We start from the raw sequence: 24,186 nt of genomic DNA on the forward strand, positions 1-24,186 counted from the left end.
TTTCTATCAACAAGTCATTTATTTCACTTAAAAACAATGTTCTATGGGTACCAGTTAAACAGTGTGAAAAAATCTTTCTTTGATTGAAAAAAAGAGAAAAAAACAGCCCAGAAAAATCAAAGGATGCGCTTGATGATTAATTCAAATGTGACGATTTGATTTTGAGGAAAAGGCTTTGTTTATCTGTGAACTAAATATTGCATTTCTGCTGCCAGTAAGAAGCGCTGTAAATGTCTGAGCCATTGTTCATTCACAGATTTTTATTTTTTTATTTATTTTAGTTTTATCTTAAGTTGTTTCGCAGCACTGAGCTGAACTACGTATGTAAGATATGTATGCATGTGTAAATGTATGGAGTGAGCACTCCAGGTCTCTACAATGAGTAACTGGTTATTTTCTACAGCAATTTACTTGTTGTTGGTTGCTATAAGACCTTAAAACAAAACTCTTTGACAAGAATTCTGTAAACAGTTCAATAACCACAAATCCGGTCTTGTATGAAATGACAATAGTAGACAGGAAAATAACTCATTGGAACTTGACTGAATGAAGGGCTTTTGGACATTTCCAATTTGCAGTGGCTACCAACGAGTAAATTGCACACAATATCTTCACCAAAATAATTACAGATTAAGTGCTTAGAAAGAATGCTTATGAGCAATAATTGTATGAATGCAATGATGCTGTAACCTAGAAGAGACAAAGGAAGAGTTGTGTTCGCTCAAACGCTGGCTATGCAAGCAAGTCCTGAACCTTAACAAGAGAATTACAACATTTGAAATGATCACTTGGGATGTCAGAGTCATTCCTAGCTTCTCTGTGTCATTCTGTAACATCTCACAGGAACAGTTGAATCGTAGGGATGTTTCTATTTTAGGGACCTCCAAGGGTTCTCTTTACATTTGCACATGTGCCACCGTGGTTGTGGGTATCAGATGACCAGGACTCAAAAACTGCAAAAATGGTGCATGTGCATTTTGATTTAAAGAGTAACAGGAACATGAGTATATATAAATATGTATGCATGTAACCCAAAGCTGAACAAGAACTGCTCGCTTCACTGCAAAGTGTACAGAAAGACTGGAGCTTTAAAAAGATTTCAGAATAAAGGTTACTGCTGAACACACACACTGCAAGGAGTGGAGTTTTTGTGTCATAGTGTGTGCGTGTTTTTTCTTTTTCATTCTATAGGTCACTTTTTCCTCTTTAGTATCTGTTTTTCTGTCAGACTGTTACGCACTTAGTTGCTTAATAAGGTAGTACTGGAAAAAAATAAAGTGACAGAATTAGCTTAAAGTGAAAAGACATTTAAGATCAAAGCCACAGACATTTGTGTGAGTTGACCTTTTGTCTTTAGCTGCTTCATGACGATGATTTTAGGTCTGTAAACGTAACCCCTGTGTTTGCTGGACATAAAACTGAACAAACCTTTCAGTTTTATATCCAGCAAACTCCTTTTTGTGTTTGCACGGAGCTGCACACAAAACGAAAATAACTCGTTCAAGTTATGAACTTGAGTGTGCAGCTCCGTGCAAACATGTCTGCAAGCATATGAATGTGTTCATATGTGTTTATTTTTATGAGGCATCCCAAAACTCTCCAATTAGAAATAGACACATTTTGAATGTGTCTTAGCTTTAATCAAACCAGTAATAATGAAACGTTAATGAAACCGTGACAGCCACACAGTAAAGCTCTCTCTCTCTCTCTTCACAACAGTGAGCAGGTGATGGACAGTGTGAGAAAGAGAGGGAGGGGAATGACAGGAAGCCACAGCAGGTGAGGAAACGATGAGATGAACTGATCAGAACAGAACTCAGACTGGCAGAAGACACATAAATTAGGGCTGAAAGAGTTTGGATTCGACTAATTGTGAGGTACCGACTATTTTCACTTGTATTTTGACTATCATTATGCTATTTTTATACTTGCCTATTTTAAAAGTGCAGGTCTTTCTTTTAAAATGTTGACTACCATTTAAAATTAACTTAAAGTAGGAGCCGGTCACATGCTTATTTCTTGTTTTTATCAGATCCACAAATCTACTTCCCCTGTGTTTTTTTGTCATATTCAGTTGTTGCAAAATGTGATGTTTTATTAGTCATGAACATGTGAACACTGAAGTGAAACTTTAATCACTCTTCTAAATCACAGTACTTTATTCGACAGTTTGATTGTGTTTGTTTATATGCTCTCCAGTGACTGATGGAGAGTTTGTGAAATGTTGGATCACTGATATAAATGTACCGTTTACAGATGCTTGTGACAGTGTTATCTGTAGCCATGGTGATGCTGACAGGTCACCTGATGTATGGGCTGCCTATGGTAAATTATGCTATAATATGCATACTATATATTGTTCCTAAAATGCTTTGTTGTGGAGACTCGTAGTGTGCTGCATGCTCTGTGTTCAACTAATCTGCTAAAGATATAGTGCAAAACCGTACTTCGGTGTGCATTTTAAAAACACAGTGTGACTCAACTGGATGCATCCATAACACATTTTCTTGTTTTAAACAGGACGGAAAAAGGCGAAATCCGAGGGCCCTTTCAGTAGAGCTGTGTGATCCAGGTGAGAAAGCATTTCGGGCCATTATTTCTCTCAGTCTTTTGTATCCGGCATCAATTTCTCTGAACTCTCTCCCCGTTTTTGTGGAGTGCGTCAGCGTACCTTTCTGTCACAACACTTCCCAGTATTACATATGTGGTCTGAGAAAGAAATCAGGACATCACTGGTTATTTATTAGGTTTTTCTTCACCGTTCTTTCTTCTTCCTTTCCCTCTCTTTCTTTCTCTCTCGTGATGGGAAATGGTATGTTCTGACACAGAAGCATAAACCACTTCCTTCATTAGAATGCCACTGCCTGTTTGAGCTACTTTGTAACGTCCTGTTTTTGATGCTATTTCTCGTCTCTCCCTTTAAGAGACCTCAGTCAGCAAGTCTGGGTCTGTGCAGAAAAGTGTGGTGCACGTATGTGAGTGTGTCTGTGTGCTAGCACCCACATCCGCCTTTAACAATTCAACATTTGCCCTTTGAGCTAAATATCTGTGCAGTCAAATCCATATGAAGTTATTACTTTTAAATGTGCTACGATAGTCCTTTTAGTATCTATGCAGTGCATTAAGTTAAATACAAACTTTTGCACTTTTCTGATAAACTTTTGCTTTAACTTGCAAACCTCTTCTTATGGGACTTATTTGAGGTGGGAGGGCAAAACTATTTATAGAATAGTTTTCTAGAAAATGCAAAGAGTCTCAGGGGAACGCATCAGTTTTGCTAGAGAATGCACCCTTGATTAAAAATGTTCAGTTAGTGGAATTATTATTTTTTTAATTATTATTTCAAATAAGTCAATAAAACAAATTAGATTAACAAGAAACCCCATCCCAACCCTCATTTCATTTTTCAACATTGTAAACTATTTCTTGCGAATGAACAAGACCGATTCATTAGCCACCACAGATAAATAAGAATACTAAAGTACATTAAACTGTAAAACTAAATGCGCTACAAGTTTGTGTGCTTATGATTATTATAATAAAACATAGTTGCAAGCAACAGTTAAGGGCCCATGCACAACAGCGGTAGAATGAGGAGCAAATTTTCAAAGCAGCAAGCGACCAACTGCAAAAAAAAAAAAAATATTGGAGATTATTTTAAGCAAAATCCATAAATAGAATCACTTGTAATGTGACATAACTGCTTAGTACTTTTGAGCAATAGGTGGCATTGACACCGAATTGATGTGGTATAGTTAGTGTAAGATGCGATACGCCATATAGCCATATATGCGATATATAGGCAAAAATATAATTCATTAAAGAAGCAGCTACTGATGTGATACGATTTACCCCATTATGATGCAGTGCAATCCGATTTCAATTCGATTCAATATAATGCGATGCTATAAATATGATGCAATGAAAAAATATGATGCTATGCAATTCAATATGGTACTGATAGTTTGCTTTTATTTCTTTGTTTCAGACAGACGCAGAATCATAAATTAACTTAAGTGCCTTCTGACTTCTAAAGGCCCATTCACACCAAGCACAATAATAATTGATATAGATCATTGATAAGATAACACAAAGATAACAATAAAGATATAGTTCTAAAATGATAATATAACGACTATAACGATAAATGCACTGAGAAATGATATCATTGGAATCACATTCAGAACCATTTTTTTTCCAGCTGATGAAAAATCACAACATTGACAGCCAATCAGAATCCGTCCTGCTATAACGGTCTCTAAAATCTAAAGCAGCAGATGGGTGTGCAATTAGAATAAACAGACGATATCGTTCGCTGGTGTTGACGATAATATCATTATCTTTATAGTTATCTTTATGGTTATCGTTCTTGGTGTGAATGGGGCTTTACACCTCGGTCTCCGTAATGTTGTGACACGTCATGTTCCCGTGGCAGCAGTAGAGATGAGAGGATGCGCTTGAAAAACTTGAGAGGTCTTGAGAGGAGAAATCAATCTACATACTGTATAAAAATGACAATTTTACGATGATAAAATTATTGATCATTTCTCAATAATAATCTAGTAATAATTATATATAAATAAATATTTTTTTTACAGACACAAATATATTAGAAACAATGCATCGCACTACAAATGCTAAATTGTATCCGATGCATACTTTTTTAAATCGATGCATTGCATTGATAGCTTGTACTGTATGTTGATGCACCGATGCAAATAAGAATCTTACCATCCTTAGTGTTAATATGTCAAAGCTGCAGACATACAGCCTTTGATGCATGCCATCAAATTCATTGATGCGATATATGACAACCGTTCTATCGTCATGAAATCCATAACTTTTTGCCAGCATAGTCTGAAGATGAACAGTTTAGGAAATCTTTCAAAAGTAGCTTTTCAAATAAAATCTAAATGGCGGACAAAAAAATGGTTAGAACTGGTATCAATGTTCTCGGCATGGTCCAAGGAATCTATTCCAAACAAAGTTTTGACGATAGGCAAAATTAATTAAAGGCATTAAGCATTTTTTGAAAATTTGTGAACATCACTGCCTGGACACTTTTGAGTGCCTTTAAGGCATATAGGCATTTTGCAAGTGTGTAATAATACGCCAATGCGTTGTAAATGTAAAATGTAGCGTTTTGGTCAAATTCATTTGACTCATTAACTTTGCATAGTTTTTGTTAATGATGGAAAAATATGTGTGTAACTTTGGACGGTCGGTGGCGCTAGAAGGACAGAGTTAAAGACTCTAAATTTGCTATGATTAATGTTCAGACTCTTTTCACGCAATGTGCCAGCTTTCATAATTTTTACCGTTAATGGTTCTATGAGCTGCTAAAGTCTCAAGAGCAGAAATACCAGATCACAGTACAGTTGCTTCATGATACCCAAAACATTCATGTATTATGAAAGAAACTGCAATCTGACCAATTGAATCTTCTGAATTTTACACGGCGTCATAAATTCACACTCACACAAGTGAGAGATGTAACGGCTAAAGACATCCATCTAACACCTGCATAATTTGACCAACAATTGCATGGCCCTTGCCCTCTTTCTATCTTAGACAAACTCAACTTATATAGACTAAAACTTATTTACTTTGAATTCATTTGACCTTAATGTCCTTTTTTGTCCTCTGCATTTCCACTTCATATTTTTCCCCTTCGTCTTCCTTACTGTTCACCATCTCTTAGGATATTATTACAAGTCTGGCTATAAGTGTGTTCAATGCGAACTCGGTTTCTACACAAGTGAGAAAAACAGAGAGGATAGTTGCCACCGCTGCTTCCAGAACTGCAGACCTGGTATGAAGCTTGTTACACCTAATTAATGATATTATAAACAAGATGAAGTGAGAATAGAAACAGGAAGTATGGCAAACGTGTGTGTGTGTGTGTGCGTGCTAGAATTCAACATGGAGGTGGAGAAGAATTGCACAAGCACATCAAATTTAGTGTGTCGCTGTCAAGAGGGTTACATTTGTTTGACCGATCCACACATGGACCAATGTGACACCTGTGTTGCTGTCTCCACCACAATCCCATCTTCCACCTCTGCTGATGTCTCATCATCCACTACATCCACCACTTCATCTTCTAAGATTGAACGGGGTAAGCACTGTTGTTTTCCTCTGCATGATGTACAGTATGTACAGTTGTATTCTAGGGGTTGTACGCTTGATGCAAGGTTTGATTATGGACTGGGCCAATATTTTGACAGGGGCTTCCGAAGCATCAGGCCCCATGGCCAGGGCCGGATTCATGCATAGGCATTCTAGGCATGTGCCTATGCTCACACTTCCAAGAGGACCCAATTACAATAATAAGGAGAAATAATTGGCTATTTGTTCTACGGGGTACCTACAGTACAACCCAAAAAGACATTTAACAAGCAAATAAATATCACACACAATAAGATAAAAACAACAACTCTTTCTATGTAGTATAGAAATATACATTTAATACATTTAAATAAACACTTGTTTTCTCCTGATATTTCGCATACAAAGAGACTTTTTAATCAAGTAGTTTTGCCACTGACAAGCATACCATTTCTCAGCATGGAGGTGGTAACGTCACTGTTTTTTAAGACGTTAAACTTGCATATTCACTATTTTTCTGCCAAACGCTGTTGAAGAGTTGGACACTGCTGTAATGTTGCTGTTAAGATTCGAAAAGACAGAAATCTCAAAGTAAACTCCAAAGGGAGTTATTCTAATTAACAGAAAACACTTTTCAAGAACTACAACAAATGGCTCGTTTGGACTATAGCATGCTTCTTCCCGGATATTGTGACATCACAGTCACTCATTTAAATAATTCCCGCTTACGGGATACACAAAAATGGGAAAATCAAGCATGAAAACTTTCTAGTAAACCCTCCCCCAAAAAATAATAAATGCTTTATAAAAGGGCATAATAGGACCTCTTTAAAGTAGAGTAAGTGGCCTGCCAGTAGGAGGAGCAGGAGGTGGGGTTGAGTACTTAAATCCTGACTTTTGTCAACCTGGAACCCAATAGGATTTCCTATTGGCTTTTGGATTTCTGCAGGAAATAAGCTCTGAAACAAACCAAAGTAAAATAAATAAATAAATAAATATGTCCTCAGGAACCCTAAAGCATTAAAATCACACGTACACACACACACACACATACATATATATACATATACAGTATATGTATCTTTATAAAGGTCTTGCATTACTAATGTATCTAACACTGACATAAGTATTTTGAGCTTTTGTTTACCACAAACATTATTTCAGGAATTAACAACATATTCAAACTTATTTCCGGGTTTCCAGGGTCATTAGTGCAGCACTGTAGAAAGTCAAAACAATTTACTTCAGTCTTGATATTCGTTAGATATTTAATTGCAGACATTCATTTGGGAAATCTTTCCCTAATATGATCTTTTCCATTGAACCTGTTCAGCTATTCATCTCAACATAAATGCTAACTCAGAACCTTGTGTTTATTTTACAGGTGACAGTAGATTTGTGGTGTGGATTTTATGTGGATTAAGTTTTCTAATGTTATCCATTATCATCCTTACGATGTTCCTCCGGCTCTGCAGGAAGAAAGAGAAGGAATGTTTTAAACATTGTGAGTAACACACACGTAAACACACACGTGTTTTGTGAGTTAATCCTTATCTTATCTTACCTCTCACTGTCTCTTTTCTTCATTAGTTGTCAGGCAGTGCTCGTTGGGTGATATGGAGGTAAGTAATGAGCCATTGCACACATTGGCAGTATGTGATTGTGAACAAGTCATGAATTATCTGACTCACAGTCCTTCAATCTCTTCAGGTGGACAGTGAGACTGCACCTCCTACTAGCCAACCAGATGAGCAGCCCCATGCCCAGGAGATGCTGTCACATGACAGCACACCCACCAATCACAACACAGACTGCTCGTTTCATCAGCCAATCAGCTCGGAGCAGGCTGTGCCTCCAGCTGGCAATTTAGGTACTATAAAGAGTAGCTTTTTGTAATTTTCTTCTTTTATTAAAATGATTTGACTGTGCAATCATGTCAATTGGCCAAACCAATATACATAAAAATGCAGTAAAAAACAAAACAGAAAATTGTAGTATCAAGAGGACCACTGTAGACCCTCATGATTGTGTGACAAGGTCAATAAGCTGCTTAAAATATCACATAAATTGTTTGTATGTATATTCATGTAGGCTATGTATGAAATTAAATGTATTACAGACTTTTCACTCGATGGTTATGCAGTTACACCACATGACATTTGTTTGAATTATTCATGATATAATATTACATTAAATAGTTTATAAGAATTAAATAACCAGACATATAACAATTTAAATACTAATTGAAAAATATTATTATAACGTGTGTGTGTGGATATATTTTGCCCACACGGAAGCCTATTTCCACAAGTCTGCGCTCCCGTCGCATGTCACAACTCGCCCGCCACCTCCTCCTTTGGAGTCAGAAGGTTCTGAGGTCACTTCGTGCTGTTCACATTCCGGGCCTGCTAAACCGTACAGCTGAAGAGCTGTCTCAAGTAATGCTTCCGGGAGAATGGCGACTCCATCGCCTGACAGTCCAGCTGATTTGGAGACATTTCGGAGCCGCTCAGGTAGACCTGTTTGCTTCTCCAGAGACCTCTCACAGCCAGTTGTTCTACTCCCTGACCGCAAGTATGCGTTTCCCCCAGTGAGCCTTCTCGCACAGACACTGTGCAAAGTCCGGGAGGACGAGGAGCAAGTCTTGCTAGTGGCGCCGTATTGGCAAACTCGGACCTGGTTCCCCGAACTAGTGCTCCTCTCGACAGCCGCACCTTGGCTGATTCCTCTGAGGAGGGATCTACTGACTCAGAGACGGGGCACCATTTGGCACCCGCGTCCAGACCTTTGGAAACTCCATGTGTGGTCCCTGGACGGGACGCGGAGGTTCTAGGTGACCTACCCCAAGAGGTAGTGAACACCATCACTTCGGCAAGAGCACCGTCTACGAGACACGCTTACGCCTTGAAGTGGAACCTGTTCGTCGAGTGGTGTTCTTCTCGCAGAGTAGACCTCCGAAGATGCCCGATTGCGGTTGTGCTTTCCTTTTTGCAGCAAGGGCTGGAGCGAAGGCTGTCTCCCTCCACCCTCAAAGTCCAGGTTGCCGCTATTGCTGCGTACCATGACCCCGTGAATGGGAAGACTTTGGGTAAGCATGATCTCATCGTCAGGTTTCTTAGAGGGGCTAGGAGGTTAAATCCTTCCCGGCCCCCCTCTATACCCTCTTGGGACCTGACTCTAGTGCTTAAATCACTACAGCAGGGCCAATTCGAGCCTTTGCATTCAGTTGAGCTAAAGTTTTTTTCATTGAAAACTCTGCTCCTGCTTGCACTGGCCTCCATCAAGAGGGTAGGGGACCTGCATGCATTTTCGGTCGACAATTCGTGCCTACAGTTTGGGCCGGCTAACTCCCAGGTGAGGCCCCCCGCCTGGCTACGTGCCCAAGGTTCCCACTACACCCTTCAAATACCAGGTGGTGAACCTGCAAGCGCTTCCCCTGGAGGAGGCAGACCCAGCCCTGGCTTTGCTCTGTCCCGTCCGAGCATTGAGATGCTACGTAGACCGGACACAAAGCTTCAGGACCTCAGACTAGCTCTTTGTCTGTTACGGAGGCCGCCAGAATGGGAGTGCCGTGTCTAAGCAGAGGATGGCCCACTGGATTGTGGATGTCATAGCCCTGGCTTATCAGGCTCAGAGTGTGCCCTGCCCGTTCAGGTTGCGAGCTCACTCAACTAGAAGTGTTGCATCCTCCTGGGCGCTGGCACGTGGTGTCCTCACTGACAGATATTTGTAGAGCTGCGGGCTGGGCGACCCCTAACACGTTCGCTAGGTTCTATAGCAGGGGTCATCAACTATATTTGTCTATATTATATATATAGGGCCAGAATTTTTCTCTGCAGACACTGTAAGGGCCAGATACTCGTAATATAAAATAAAATTCGAATTGTATCCTAATATGTTATTATTTGATATACTAATTCTAATTCCAAATTTATGTTATTTTTTACATCTTACCTGTACTGCAGCAAGCTACCAGGGGGCGATAGCGATATTTTAGGCTTCATATTTGTGAGGCTGTCAAGCTGTCCATCACTGTCACATGCAGGTCGTAGTTTGTGGAGAACACTAGAAGAAAGGCCTTCTGAATATATTTGAATGAAAAATGGCACTCTCAAAGATCCTTAAGCGAAAAGTTGATTCATAGAACCGTAGTTTTAATGAAGAATGGACTGATTTGTACGTATTCATATAGTGCCTACAGTTAGAAATGCTGTACCTGTGTTGCTTTTTTTCCCCGTTAGATTAAAAAGTAAATAAATATGGAACGGACCCGAATATTCGTTCGGTGGGTTGGTATTCGATTTGAAAATTTGACAATCGAATATTGTTTTTTTTGGGTTTTTTTTTCACACCTGGGATCCCCCGCGAAACGGTTCTCATTCCCCCTTGAATAAGTCCGGTGAGACACTGGCTGTGCGAGCGTCTCAGCTGCGTGGCGTTTCCGTTTTTATTTCGGCTCCCATATTTAACAGGTTGGAGTTTGCACACAGACACTCGTCTCAGGCGCGCTCAAGCCACGCGGAAAACGCACGCATGCTAGAAATAGAACCGACGCGTTTCCAACGGGAGTGTTCTCTGGCTAGAGCGCAGAACAGCGGAGTTTGTATGGACCAAAGTGCATGTCTGAACTTGTGTTTTGTTGCTTTGACATTGTGGAAAATAGAATAATAGAAACAAAATATATTAGCATTTTTACCCGTCTAAATTAATCTCGTTTTTCTTTATTTAAATTTCGTTTTTTCTTTATTTAAATTTCGTTTTTTCTTTATTTAAATTTCATTTTTCTTTATTTAAATTTCGTTTTACTTTATTTAAATTTCGTTTTTTCTTTATTTAAATTTCGTTTTTCTTTATTTAAATTTTGTTTTTTCTTTATTTAAATTTAGTTATTCTTTATTTAAATCTACCCTTACTGTGCCAATTTGTTAGTCAGAAAAATATTAGACTACCTTAAAAGTATTGCTTAATTTAACAGACCTGTGTGTGTGCGTTTTATATCACTAGTGCAGTGTCCGTTCTTGGAGCATAAACCCTGCCCGCGTGAGGTGCGCTGCTTCCCGCTCGCGCTGTTCTGAGTGACTGTAGTTTACTAAAAGTTTATTAATTCTGAATGTGTCGAGTCTAGCGTGTCCATCTATATTGCACCAAATGCGACACTGCACTCCCTTGTGAAGTCGATTGGATGAAAGGTTCTCGAATAAAAATGCAAACGGACATACAGACACAGATTCCTGCCTTTATTAGAGAGAAAAATATGTACAGCCCCTCTCTCCGAAGCTTTGAATAGTCGATGTTCATTACTACCGAAGCTCAAAAAATGGTATTCGGACCACCCCCATACTTTTTCCTCTTACAAGGCTATTCCTGAATTCAGTATTATTCTGGGGGCCAGATGGAAATCTCTGGCGGGCCGGATTTGGCCCGCGGGCTGCCAGTTGACGTTGCATGTTCTATAGCCTTCGTGTAGAGCCAGTATCCTCCTGTGTTCTCACCTCAAATGGGTAGTGGCACTGAGAGGCCCCGGTTAGCGTCGGCTTGCTTAAACTGCTCCAGAGTGTCCGTACTATAGACCCTGTTGAGATCCTTCATCACCCTAGGCAGCTGGACGTGGCGAAACGTCCAGCGCCAGGCCTTCATGATGAATCCGTTAGAACCATGGATGGCCGGGTTCCGTACTGAGACCTAAGCGGTACTCGTATGTGTATAGTCCACGGTATAGCCTTAGAGCCCGTGTTTCCCCGGCAGACTTTGCCTTACTACAACCCGAATTCCGGAAAAGTTGGGACGTTTTTTAAATTTTAATAAAATGAAAACTAAAGGAATTTCAAATCACATGAGCCAATATTTTATTCACAATAGAACATAGATAACGTAGCAAATGTTTAAACTGAGAAATTTTACACTTTTATCCACTTAATTAGCTCATTTAAAATTTAATGCCTGCTACAGGTCTCAAAAAAGTTGGCACGGGGGCAACAAATGGCTAAAAAAGCAAGCAGTTTAGAAAAGATTCAGCTGGGAGAACATCTAGTGATTAATTAAGTTAATTGATATCAGGTCTGTAACATGATTAGCTATAAAAGCTTTGTCTTAGAGAAGCAGAGTCTCTCAGAAGTAAAGATGGGCAGAGGCTCTCCAATCTGTGAAAGACTGCGTAAAAAAATTGTGGAAAACTTTAAAAACAATGTTCCTCAACGTCAAATTGCAAAGGCTTTGCAAAGCTCATCATCTACAGTGCATAACATCATCAAAAGATTCAGAGAAACTGGAGAAATGTCTGTGCGTAAGGGACAAGGCCGGAGACCTTTATTGGATGCCCGTGGTCTTCGGGCTCTCAGACGACACTGCATCACTCATCGGCATGATTGTGTCAATGACATTACTAAATGGGCCCCAGGAATACTTTCAGAAACCACTGTCGGTAAACACAATCCGCCGTGCCATCAGCAGATGCCAACTAAAGCTCTATCATGCAAAAAGGAAGCCATATGTGAACATGGTCCAGAAGCGCCGTCGTGTCCTGTGGGCCAAGGCTCATTTAAAATGGACTATTTCAAAGTGGAATAGTGTTTTATGGTCAGACGAGTCCAAATTTGACATTCTTGTTGGAAATCACGGACGCCGTGTCTTCCGGGCTAAAGAGGAGGGAGACCTTCCAGCATGTTATCAGCGTTCAGTTCAAAAGCCAGCATCTCTGATGGTATGGGGGTGCATAAGTGCATACGGTATGGGCAGCTTGCATGTTTTGGAAGGCTCTGTGAATGCTGAAAGGTATATAAAGGTTTTAGAGCAACATATGCTTCCCTCCAAACAACGTCTATTTCAGGGAAGGCCTTGTTTATTTCAGCAGGACAATGCAAAACCACATACTGCAGCTATAACAACAGCATGGCTTCGTCGTAGAAGAGTCCCGGTGCTAACCTGGCCTGCCTGCAGTCCAGATCTTTCACCTATAGAGACCATTTGGCGCATCATTAAACGAAAAATACGTCAAAGACGACCACGAACTCTTCAGCAGCTGGAAATCTATATAAGGCAAGAATGGGACCAAATTCCAACAGCAAAACTCCAGCAACTCATAGCCTCAATGCCCAGACGTCTTCAAACTGTTTTGAAAAGAAAAGGAGATGCTACATCATGGTAAACATGCCCCGTCCCAACTATTTTGAGACCTGTAGCAGAAATCAAAATTGAAATGAGCTCATTTTGTGCATAAAATTGTAAACTTTCTCAGTTTAAACATTTGCTATGTTATCTATGTTCTATTGTGAATAAAATATTGGCTCATGTGATTAGAAAGTCTTTTAGTTTTCATTTTATTAAAATTTAAAAAACGTCCCAACTTTTCCGGAATTCGGGTTGTAAGAGGGTTTTAATCACCTCAAATTTTTCCATATACACCTAAATGGATGCTATATGTGTATTTGCTCCCGAGACCTCCTTCGGGAAGGATGGGGCTTCCGCAGCGTCCCTGTTCCAAGCAGAACGGGTATGTTTTCCCAGTGTTATCCAATCTCACCCAGTGAGGTAGTGCTTTGACAATGGTGAGTGGAACTACTTGTTCAGAGCCCCGGCCTACACCTAATAGGGGTGCAGGTGGCTCGCACAGGGCACTGGAAGGGGCAGCACCCATGGCGCTTTGGTAGATCCCATTTTGCGTCGGTCACCTACGTGGTGTCGAGAGAGACCGACTGAAAGGGAAGGTCTCGGTTACGTGTGCTAACCCTCGTTCCCTGAAGGAGGGAACGGAGACGCCACGTCCCGTCGCCATGGTTGCTGTACCGCCGCTGAGTTGCCGGGTCTCCGGCTCGGCTCCTCAGCGAAAACCTGGTATGCATTGCACCTGTTGCCTTCTTATACTCACGCTGTGATCAGCGGCAGCTGGATGCAATAAGTGCATTGGCTCGTTTAGTTTACACTCTAAGTAGATTGGTCTATCGAAGCGGTATCCCATTTTGCGTCGGTCACCGACGTGGCGTCTCCATTCCCTCCTTCAGGGAACAAGGGTTACCATACATAACTGAGACGTTTTTATCACACAGTTCTGACTTTATAACTTGCACGCAATTGTGAGAAATTTTTTTTTTTTTGAGAAATGCGAGTTATTAACTCGCAATTGCAAGAAAAATAGTCTGAATTGCAAGAATTCTTACATCTTGCAGTTGCTATGAAAAATGTCAGACATATAATATAAAAAGTCGCATTTACCTTGTTTTGTTTTTTATTCAGTGGCAGAAACAGGAGTCGATATAAACCACATAAAAAAGCAATGAAACAAAAAAAAAAACGTGCAAATAGTATGAAAATTCATCATTCTCTCTTTCTCGTAGGCCCTCTTCACATCTACGGTCCCAAGACAGTTTTTGTGAGTTTGCTCAATCAATTTGGACTGGATGGCAGCGAGAAAAAAGCACACAAACTTCAAGAAGAATCGCTAAGCAATATCAACGTGCCCTGCCCTCAGTCTCCCCCCGTCCATCTGTCTGAGGAGGAAAGGAGCAGAGAGAACGATTTCATCTTCTTCCCATCTCAAGAGCAAGGGAAAGAGTGCCACATATCTAAAGAAGAGGTGCTGTGAGGGATAACGGATTATTTGTGTCCATCTTCTTCCGTACTGTTCGAATGTGGTGTGGTTTGTTTTAACTGATGCTTCATGAGTACCCAGTAGCAAAACTCTAACCCTGGCAGGGGATTTCATCTAGAGAGCAACAGGCTGTGTTAGGGGAAGGCCTGGGTGTGTGACTAACAGTATGTACCACATACTTGTTGCGTATGAGCTTGACAGTTCATGCCAGCTTTGCAATATCACCCATAAACTACATTTATGCGTAACTACTGATTCTAAACCATCAGAATGGCAGTGGGATGCTGATGTTGACTGTAGGAAGAGTCGATACCAGTGGCTTTCACGTCTTACGATGGCTGAATGACTCTTAGGAAGTGTTTGAAAGCAAGAGCAGCTCTAAAACATTCAGAAGACCAAAGATTCACATATGTTGTGAAATTTATTTTATCTATCTATCTATCTATCTATCTATCTATCTATCTATCTATCTATCTATCTATCTATCTATCTATCTATCTATCTATCTATCTATCTATCTATCTATCTATCAACTTCTGGGGCATTTGAGTCTTGACATTATCGAATATAAAACATTTATATTTATTTTTTATTCGTTATTAATTCTATTACAAATGTTAAAGACACAAAAAAGTTTTTTTGTTCTCACGCAGTTTATCAGTGTTCAATCACGTTAAGTCCCTGGTTAATGTTGTCAGTGTTCTTCCTCTTTTCTTTGGTTTTTAAGCGACAGACATGATGGATTGTGCCATCAAAAAAGCCCTGACATTTTGATGGTGGTCTGGAAATGTCAACATTGCTTCTTCATTTAGAAGTCAATAAGCAGAGCACAGGAACACACAGTAGCTGTTGTGTCATCATATATTATGTTTTATATTCGCTGTAATACACATTTTTAAACTTGATATTAATTGTAGAGTGCAATAAAACCAATAAAGTTTTATTTTGTATATGTTTCTCAGAGTACTTCATTAATTTCACTGCAAGATAGCAAATACAAATACAAATACAATTTCTATTTTATACAACTGGGTAGGTAGTTGACATAATGTAAGATACTTCTAGGAAATGACATGCTATATTCTCATCAAAAACGGCTTTTTAAAATATTTGAAACAATATTTTGTTCATTTTATTATCATTTTATAGATGCAGTTTCTATAAATTCATATTACTTTGAGACATGTTAAAATAAATGAAAAGCTTCATAAACAATAACTTTACTTGCACTTTACCTCATACATTCATTTACACTTAGAAAAGTCCATAGGCATGGTGTCCAAAAAACTACCCAATTATAAATACAAACAAGCGAGCAGAGAATAAAACCTTCATTTGTTGAAAAAGATTAGCTCTATGTTGTATGTTATGTGCAGTGGCAACACAAATCTCTCTCTATCTCAGCATTTCTCAGGAAGGACAGTCATTCTCACAAAACCTTCAGATGGGCCACCTGAGTGCAGATTTTGCAGGTTTGTATCAGATTAAATACTCAATCCATAGACGCATCAGTGGTCTTCTTCCTGCTCTTTTCTCAGACATCCTCCAGTTTTTCAGTTTTTCCACACATCTCCTGCACTGGCATTGGTACCTCCTCTTCTTCTGTGCACTGGCTGGATCCAGAGTTGCTCTTGTCTGTGCATACATTGGGTGAAATATTAAACTCATAATTTTAAAATATGGAAATCACACAAATTGGTTTTCTTCTAAATATTATAATTAAGTGACTATAGAGATTAATTAAAAATATTTCAGTAAATTTTAAATGGGTTTATGAGTTTTCATAGGATTTCTGTACTCAGAACGTTCTTTCTCTACTCAGATACTCTATATTAGAGCATGACTTTCATGATGGCTGTTGTTGTTGTTCATTATTCAATAAATAATATTTGATATACATAGTAGTATTGAGTATTAGGAAACAGTGCGTGATGGTGATTTTTGTGACAATGTTCCACCATCAGGTGGCGACAAGTGACTGTTTTACAAGTCAGCATTTAAGAATTTTGTATTGAAAGAGACTGAAACGGAAGTTATTTTTATTGTTAATAACAGCTTGTAAGAATCAACAAATGCAGTGAGTAGCACTGTCATCGGAAATCATCCTTAACAGATGAAAGGATAAAACAACAAAGATATCGCTTTCCTCAGCGGACATTCAAACTCATGTTTTATTATGAATATGAGATTGAGCTGAGGAATGAATGCTGTATCAGATGCAAGTGCACACAATACTCTACATCACATAATACAGTGAGCTTTTAATGAAGCAACTCAGCGTTCCTTCGTTACTAGTTCTAAAGTGACATTTCCGAATAAGTAAAGGAGGCTTTAGCTCAGCTGTTAAACTGTCAAACTGAGATTTGAATCTGTGGCGGAACTAATTAGTTCCACACAAAGGGTTTTTAAAGACACTCTGCTGCTGTTTTTTGTATATATTTACACTCATGTTGTCGAACTGTTCAACGCAATATAACTCAAGCAATACCGGCTCTATATCATTGGCTGTGATTAGGCCAGAGACACGAGGCCGCAGGCCACAGTTCAACATGCTGATATAAAGACAGTATTACTCTCTTCCTTAATGATATTGCTCATTTATCTTATATTATAATATTTTATATTATTAGATAAACAAGATGGGAAACACTCAAAATAGATGGTCAGTCCATCTTGGATTATAATTATATTATATTATATACAAACTGAAAAACTCACAAAATAGATGGTCAGCCCATTTTAAATATTATATGATATGATACGATATTATTATATATACAAGCTGAGAATTATATTATATTATATTATATTATATTATATTATATTATATTATATTATATTATATTATATTATATTATATTATATTATATTATATTATATTATATTATATTGTATTGTATTATATTATATTATTCGTGCAATGGAGTGTCAGTATAATAAGCACTCATGGAAGTGTATAAAGAGCACTGATGTGTTGTTTATAGTAGCACTGACCAGGTGATGCTGGCATGATCCATCCATATTGTCGTGCATTTCTGCTGATGAGAAGGAAACAGGTGAGCAGAACGCACACACACACACACGCACAACACAGACTCACCGAGATCCACATTATATCTGGAAGAGGTTGATAGAAAAGGAGCAAATGGATGGAGAAAAGGAGAGAGAAAGAGTAAACAGGTCAATCGAAAATACACCTGATATACTCTGTGTGTGTGATAGACTCTTTGCCTTCAACAGCAACTAATTTAACAGGTTGACAACAGCAGGTCAGGACACTCACCATGGGTGGGCGGTATTGTTGTAGTAATAGTTGAAGAAACAGTGGCTGTCTGAATTTTCTCACACTCTTGGCAATCACTGTCTGTGCATCTGTAGCCCTCAACACATGTGCACACTGCATTACTTGTTGTCGTACAGTTCTTCTTATACATCATATCTGCAAAGTTAAAACAGTGAAAGGGCTTATGTAACGCTATAAGTGTATATTCGTTTCTCCAACTGTGAGAACTCACACTTATCAAACAATAGTTCATGTAATTAAATTTTTTACCCCAGAAATTTCATTAAAAAATATAATTTCTACCATTATTACCACAATAAAATGAAAGCTGATTTGAGATGTGGCGAAAATAAGTGGATTGATTGATTGATTGAATTGAATAATACGAATAAAGAATTGTCAGAATTACTGTTTAACTGTAAATTACCCACAATAGAAAAATATGCAGTATTCACATTTACCTTGACTTTTCTTTGTTTTCATCACATTTCATCTCAGAGATGCTTTGTTCAACCATTTGGGGTCAGTAATGAATATTCTTATTCAGCAAAGTCACAGTATATTGATCAAAAAAGACCGCCAAGGCATTAATTATGTATCAAAAGACCTCAATTTCAAATAAATGCTGTTCTTTAATAATTTCTATTCAACAATGTATCCTGAAAAAAGTATAACAGCATCCAAAAAAATGGCAGCACAACCATTTTTCATACACTTTTAACACGTGGTCAGAAATGTAGGAACCCTTGATAAATATGATCAAAGGCTGTGAAAATAAATCTGCATTGTTAATCCTTTTGATCTTTTATTTTAAAAACTCACAAAAATCTAACCTTTCATTGGAGGATAAGAATTTAAAATGGGGGGAAATATCATTATGAAATAAATGTTTTTCTCTAATACACATTGAACACAATTACCCGGCACCCTTTTATTCAATAGTTTTTTAAACCTCCATTTGCCAAAGCAACAGCTTTAAGTTTTCTCCTATAATGCATGATGAGGTTAGAGAACACCTGACAAGAGATCAGAGACCATTCCTTCATCCAGAATCACTCCAGATCCTTCAGATTCCCAGCTTCTCCTCTTCAGTTCACCAGATGTCCAGGAACTCCAGCAGAAATATAAGACCACGACAGCAGTATATTTCATTAACACAGGGGATACTTTTTATTCCTGTGTTCAACAAACCCATCTTGAGTCTTTTCTGCAAAAAAATCTAATTGTGTAGTTACATCCGATCATAGAAGTTAGTCCTGATTGAAGTTTCAGTTGTGTCTGAAAACTGAATACACTGGGGATTGTTTTTGGATGAGAGCATTTTCTTTTCTTGATTTTTTTTTTCTTGAAGCCCTCCCAAACAACATCTGGTGATGTAGGTGCTGTTTAATCATTTTTTTAAGGTTTTCTGACCCTGAGACTCAACTATTTCCTGTAATCCTGTAATCATCCAGCTGTGGTCCTTGAAGAGTCTTTAGACACTCGCACTCTCCTCCACAACGTGCATTAGGACGATATAGACACATTTTGTAACATTTTATGTTGATTGGAACTTCTTAATTATTGCCCTGATTGTGGAAATGGGAATTTTCACTGCTCTATCCTTAAAGTCTCTTTCTAATTTGTGAAGCTCAGTTATCTTTTGCTGCACATCAGAAATATATTCTTTGGTTTTTCTCATTGTGATAGGGTAAACAAAGGCTAAATTCCCTTAATCACCCATTTATATTCCTGTGAAACAGAAAGCCATGGCTGGATAATTTCATGTTCATAATGGTGTGCTCAAAATTGTAAATATGAATATATTTTACTCATAAGAATTTCTAGGGGTACCAATAATTGTGTAAATTTCAATGTGAATTTGAGAAAAACATTTATTTCCTAATGAGATTTTCACCCATTTTCACTTTGATCATATTTACCAAGGGTACCAACAATTCTGACCACGTGTGTATGCACCCATGATTATTTCCGAGCACCAAAACAGAATATTAGAATGATTTCTGAAGGATCCAGTGACACTGAAGAGTTCAAATGTGACCATCTCCACTTATATGTGAGCACAGTCATTTCAACAAGACAAGTGTCAAAATAAAACAGCAAGCTCAAACTGTTTTTTTTTCTGCTGACTCACAAATAAACTCTCACATCACCTCAGGATACTCACTTTTCATTTCTGCTCATCACTTTTTATCACGAGACTCCTTGACCAGGTCATTTGATATAACATCCATCTACAATCTCAACTAAAGTGTCATTTGGCACAAGCTTCAGAGAAAATGTTTGACAATCAGCAAAATGTACAAAGGATTTTTAACTTTTTTCTAGTTTAACCAGCACGTCTATCTTTGGTAAATGAAAATGTATGCTGGGCTTTTAAATACTTGTTTGTTCAGTTACTTTAAACATTAGTTTCTCTCGTATTGCTTGTTTTATCACCTTTTCTTCCCAATGACAATTTTTCAAGTATTTAGCTTGTTTATTCGTCAAATTCAGTCTTTAGCAGGACATCTGCATATCACAACATCTCAGTAGGCAGTTATTTCCATTACCACTCAGGTGCACTTGTTTTTTTTCCAGTGCTATGTATTTTCAAGATTTGCGGTCCTATATCATGTTTGTTACCAGACGGTTTTCAGACCCCCACCTACAGTACCTTCATACTAAAAACCCACCAAGATATGCTGAAGGGGAAGCCCCTGCTTTGTTTTACTGTCATGTTTGGTATTTCTAGTATATGACTTTTCAAACTGATTCATCTGAAGATTCAGAACATCAATCTAAGAACATACAACATGTTTTATGATCATAAAGTAATCGAGTGGACATACGGTCTTTGGTGCACGGTCTGCAATTATGGCACCAGTTGTAATTGCTGTTATAGTCGTTAGTGAAGAAGCCATTTCCACATGTCGCACACTTAGTATCAGACTTTTGGTGTTCGCAGTTCTCTATCACAAACTCTCCTGTATAAACACACACAAAGGCAGGGAAACATGCATGTGATGAGAAGTACTGAGACATTAGTGTGGCAGAATCATGCTGACTCTGACAAAATGATGACATTCATAAACGCAGTATTCAACGCTCACTGGTTTGAGAGTTCACATGGTTGAGTTCAGAGAACAAGTCATCCTCATCCGAGAAACTTGATGTGTCATTCTAAGACCTTAGATAAATGTCATTAAACCAGACTATAGCTGAACCCTGAAATATTCTTATATAATGCAATCGGCACATCCTGACTTTTCGAAATATGCCTCAAATAGCCGAACATCATTTAAATGGTGCGTAAACAGTATACAATCAATACTATAATAATTGGTCTCTAACATTAGATTAATTACTTACACTTTATACTCTGTTAATTATCTAATCTTAAGCGAACAACAGCATAGTTCTTTTTCTAACTCTGACTCAACTCTGCACACAAGTGATGAGGCAGCTAATTTCATTTACCTGGTTTACATTTTTTGCAGCATGTTTTGTCATTTAAGTACTCTGTTTTGTCATCGCATGACGTTGATTGGACGAGTGGAAGGACATGTGATGAAAGCAGGAGGACACTGAGCAGGGCAAGCATCTTACTGGAAGAGAAAAAAGAAGCATGTGAAGGCTCAGAATGACACGACACCTGGAATGACTTTAAAGAGAATGTAAAGTCATACAAATCATGAATATATTACTTGGCTGTGACTGGCCTTACTTCATGTTAAATGTGATAATTACTGATAAATAACTGTTTGGTTAAATTAGGTTCCCTCCCTTTATTTTGATCTTTTGTTACAAATTACGATCAATTAAATATGCAATATAAAATTTAAAATATAAAAGCTATATATATATATAATGTTATCTTTTTATCTTTTCATAACATATATATTTTTATTTGATTTTTGTTTTTACTTTTTATAAAAGTTGTATATTTAAAAAACCCTTTACTTTTTTGTTTTGTTGAACCAAACAGTGAGTTAGTAATGTTATTTTGCCATTATGAGAAATTACGAGTTCTCGAATTAAAATTAAATACTTTTATTCCAAAACAAATATAATTTTGTTGAAACAAACAATGAGTCAATAACGTTACTTTGCCATTGCTCATCTCTATACTCTGTACAAATAAGTGCATGAAATAAGTGTCAATGATTATACAATGAACATTTGAGCACAGTTAAAAAAAAACCCAGACAGATCCGACCACTCGCTTACTAAATTCAGCTTGACCTAGTTACCTTTTTGTAGTTGTCATTGATTTTAACTTTTAATTGACATTGATAAAACAGTCTTACAATAAGATCACTATAGATTTGTTGCAACATCACATACAATCTGACCCTTTTTTACCATCCCTTTTAAATCCCACATCTATTAAATATGCTCTATGATAGTGAAGTCCTCAGAAGAGTGTGGCTGAAGTCTTACCTTGAGAGCATGTACCAGATAGGAGAAAAAGATGAGAGCTGTGAGTTAGTCAGGCCCCTCTGAAACTTTGAAGATGAGGGGACAGCTCTTCAGCATTAAATCTTTATCAGAAATGTCAGATGAGTCATATTTAAACTAAGTTCAACAAACGTTATATGAATGTCCTCAGGACCCCCAATAGCAGCAGCAGGTCTTTCTGTTGATATGTCTCCTGCGCATCTTTTTCCTCTACCCCAAATGTTCCATTAAAGGTTTTCTGTCTTCTTTTAACTTTTAACTAGTTCCAAAACAAACTCTCTCTTTCTCTCCGTCTCTCTTTGAAATGAATACATGCGCACACAAACGCTCTAGATGAAAAGGGTCTTATGTCTCATTCTGAGTAAAAGCATGAGTAAAAAGACAAGCTCTTAACAGACACTCATTCTGAGATGTGAAATTAGTAGTGATGCCAGTGGTTGAATAACATCCAATCACACAGAATCCATGAAGCTCATCATTTTATCCTGAGTTTAGATTAAAGCATCTGCTTCGCATAAAGTACACTGTGTCTGAGAGCTGCCATAATGGTTTCTATTTTTGGTTTATTTTCCAAAACATGAATTCACTTTATCTATTCTTAATCCGCTATCTCTTTCTTCCTAACTGTTACTCACACTTATGAGCTGTCAACTCATTGGTTTGATTCAATGGAACTGATACCACTATGAGAGAAGAGTCATGTCCTTCTTGTAGTTTGTAGATTGACATGCCACCGCAGCACACGTGCACACACACAAACTCAGTAGTGTTTACAGTAAAAGGAGGGCTCACCACAACATCGCTACATCTGCGAAGATATAAGAAATGTTACCTCAGCTCATACAGATAACATCACACGCTGAAAGGCAGGCAGTTTTACTGAACTCTACACTAGGCTTCGAGTAAAAGAGTTTTCCGCTTATGAGTGAGACCCCTCCTCTAAGCAGTCACATTAGGTCAACATGAATTTCTATTCTGTCATATACCTGTTACTGGTGTGTTTTTGCATTTAAGCTGGTTTCCTCTTAATATTTTCACACTTTCCTTTACAGGCGACAGCTGAAATTGTGAACTAACTGAAGTTCATTTGAAGGTTGAAGATGACTGATAATGAAATGTTTTCTTTTAACATTTAAACTATAATTTTTGTCAATTTTAGTCATCTCTTGCAGGGAAACTGTGTGTTCAGCAATATGTTCAGTAGCCAGATTCATAAGAAAGGAGTTATGACATTTCTTAAAATAAGTTTGGTAGAAGTGCAATTCTTGAAACTTTTCTCAAATACTGAAGTATACTAACATATCGTTTCAGATTTACAATGTATAATTATAATTTAACTTTATTTGGAGCATTACTTGTGCACAATGCACATTTCTTAATATTAAGCCTAAATTTTTTTAATATCACTATTGATAATCTTTGAATAATATCAGGCTTTAAATACAAGATATTTAAAGTGTACCTGAAGTAGAACCAACCACTTTAGCACAGTCAAATATACTTCAGTATATCTTTAATTGGACTTCAGCACAACTTCCGCACAATTAAAGTTCATTAAGTACAAAATTAGTTGTTCTTATTTAGCAGACTTTAAGTATGCCAGTTTAGTATACTTAAAGTACAATTGCAGTGTATTTTTGTTAAGCGCATAAATATGTAAAAGTATTTGTGGTATATAAAAATGTTTTTCAAATACATATTTATTTTTCACTAGGGGAGCCTATTGCACTGAAGAGTGTTCCTGAATTTCAAATTCAGCAAAAAAATTCAC

General features: G+C 37.8%; 2 protein-coding genes across 2 annotated transcripts; one reads left to right on the forward strand and one right to left on the reverse strand.

The window, feature by feature from the left end:
* Positions 1–1,750: 1,750 nt before the first annotated feature.
* On the forward strand, positions 1,751–15,122 carry si:dkey-260g12.1 (uncharacterized). The gene is made up of 9 exons (XM_059567429.1): positions 1,751–1,872; positions 2,257–2,325; positions 2,521–2,572; positions 5,702–5,812; positions 5,915–6,118; positions 7,493–7,612; positions 7,699–7,730; positions 7,819–7,978; positions 14,439–15,122. The coding sequence occupies exons 2-9, from the start codon at positions 2,257–2,259 to the stop codon at positions 14,684–14,686; spliced, it is 996 nt and encodes a 331-aa protein (XP_059423412.1). The 5' UTR covers positions 1,751–1,872; the 3' UTR covers positions 14,687–15,122.
* A 489-nt stretch (positions 15,123–15,611) lies between these two features.
* cd27 (CD27 molecule) lies at positions 15,612–20,923 on the reverse strand. The gene is made up of 4 exons (XM_059567430.1): positions 20,807–20,923; positions 17,976–18,131; positions 17,687–17,809; positions 15,612–16,327 (listed from the first exon to the last, which is right to left on the reverse strand). The coding sequence occupies exons 2-4, from the start codon at positions 18,127–18,129 to the stop codon at positions 16,227–16,229; spliced, it is 378 nt and encodes a 125-aa protein (XP_059423413.1). The 5' UTR covers positions 18,130–18,131; positions 20,807–20,923; the 3' UTR covers positions 15,612–16,226.
* Between the last annotated feature and the right edge of the window lie 3,263 nt (positions 20,924–24,186).

Source organism: Carassius carassius, chromosome 15, assembly GCF_963082965.1.
Source record: "Carassius carassius chromosome 15, fCarCar2.1, whole genome shotgun sequence".
NCBI lineage: Eukaryota > Metazoa > Chordata > Actinopteri > Cypriniformes > Cyprinidae > Carassius > Carassius carassius.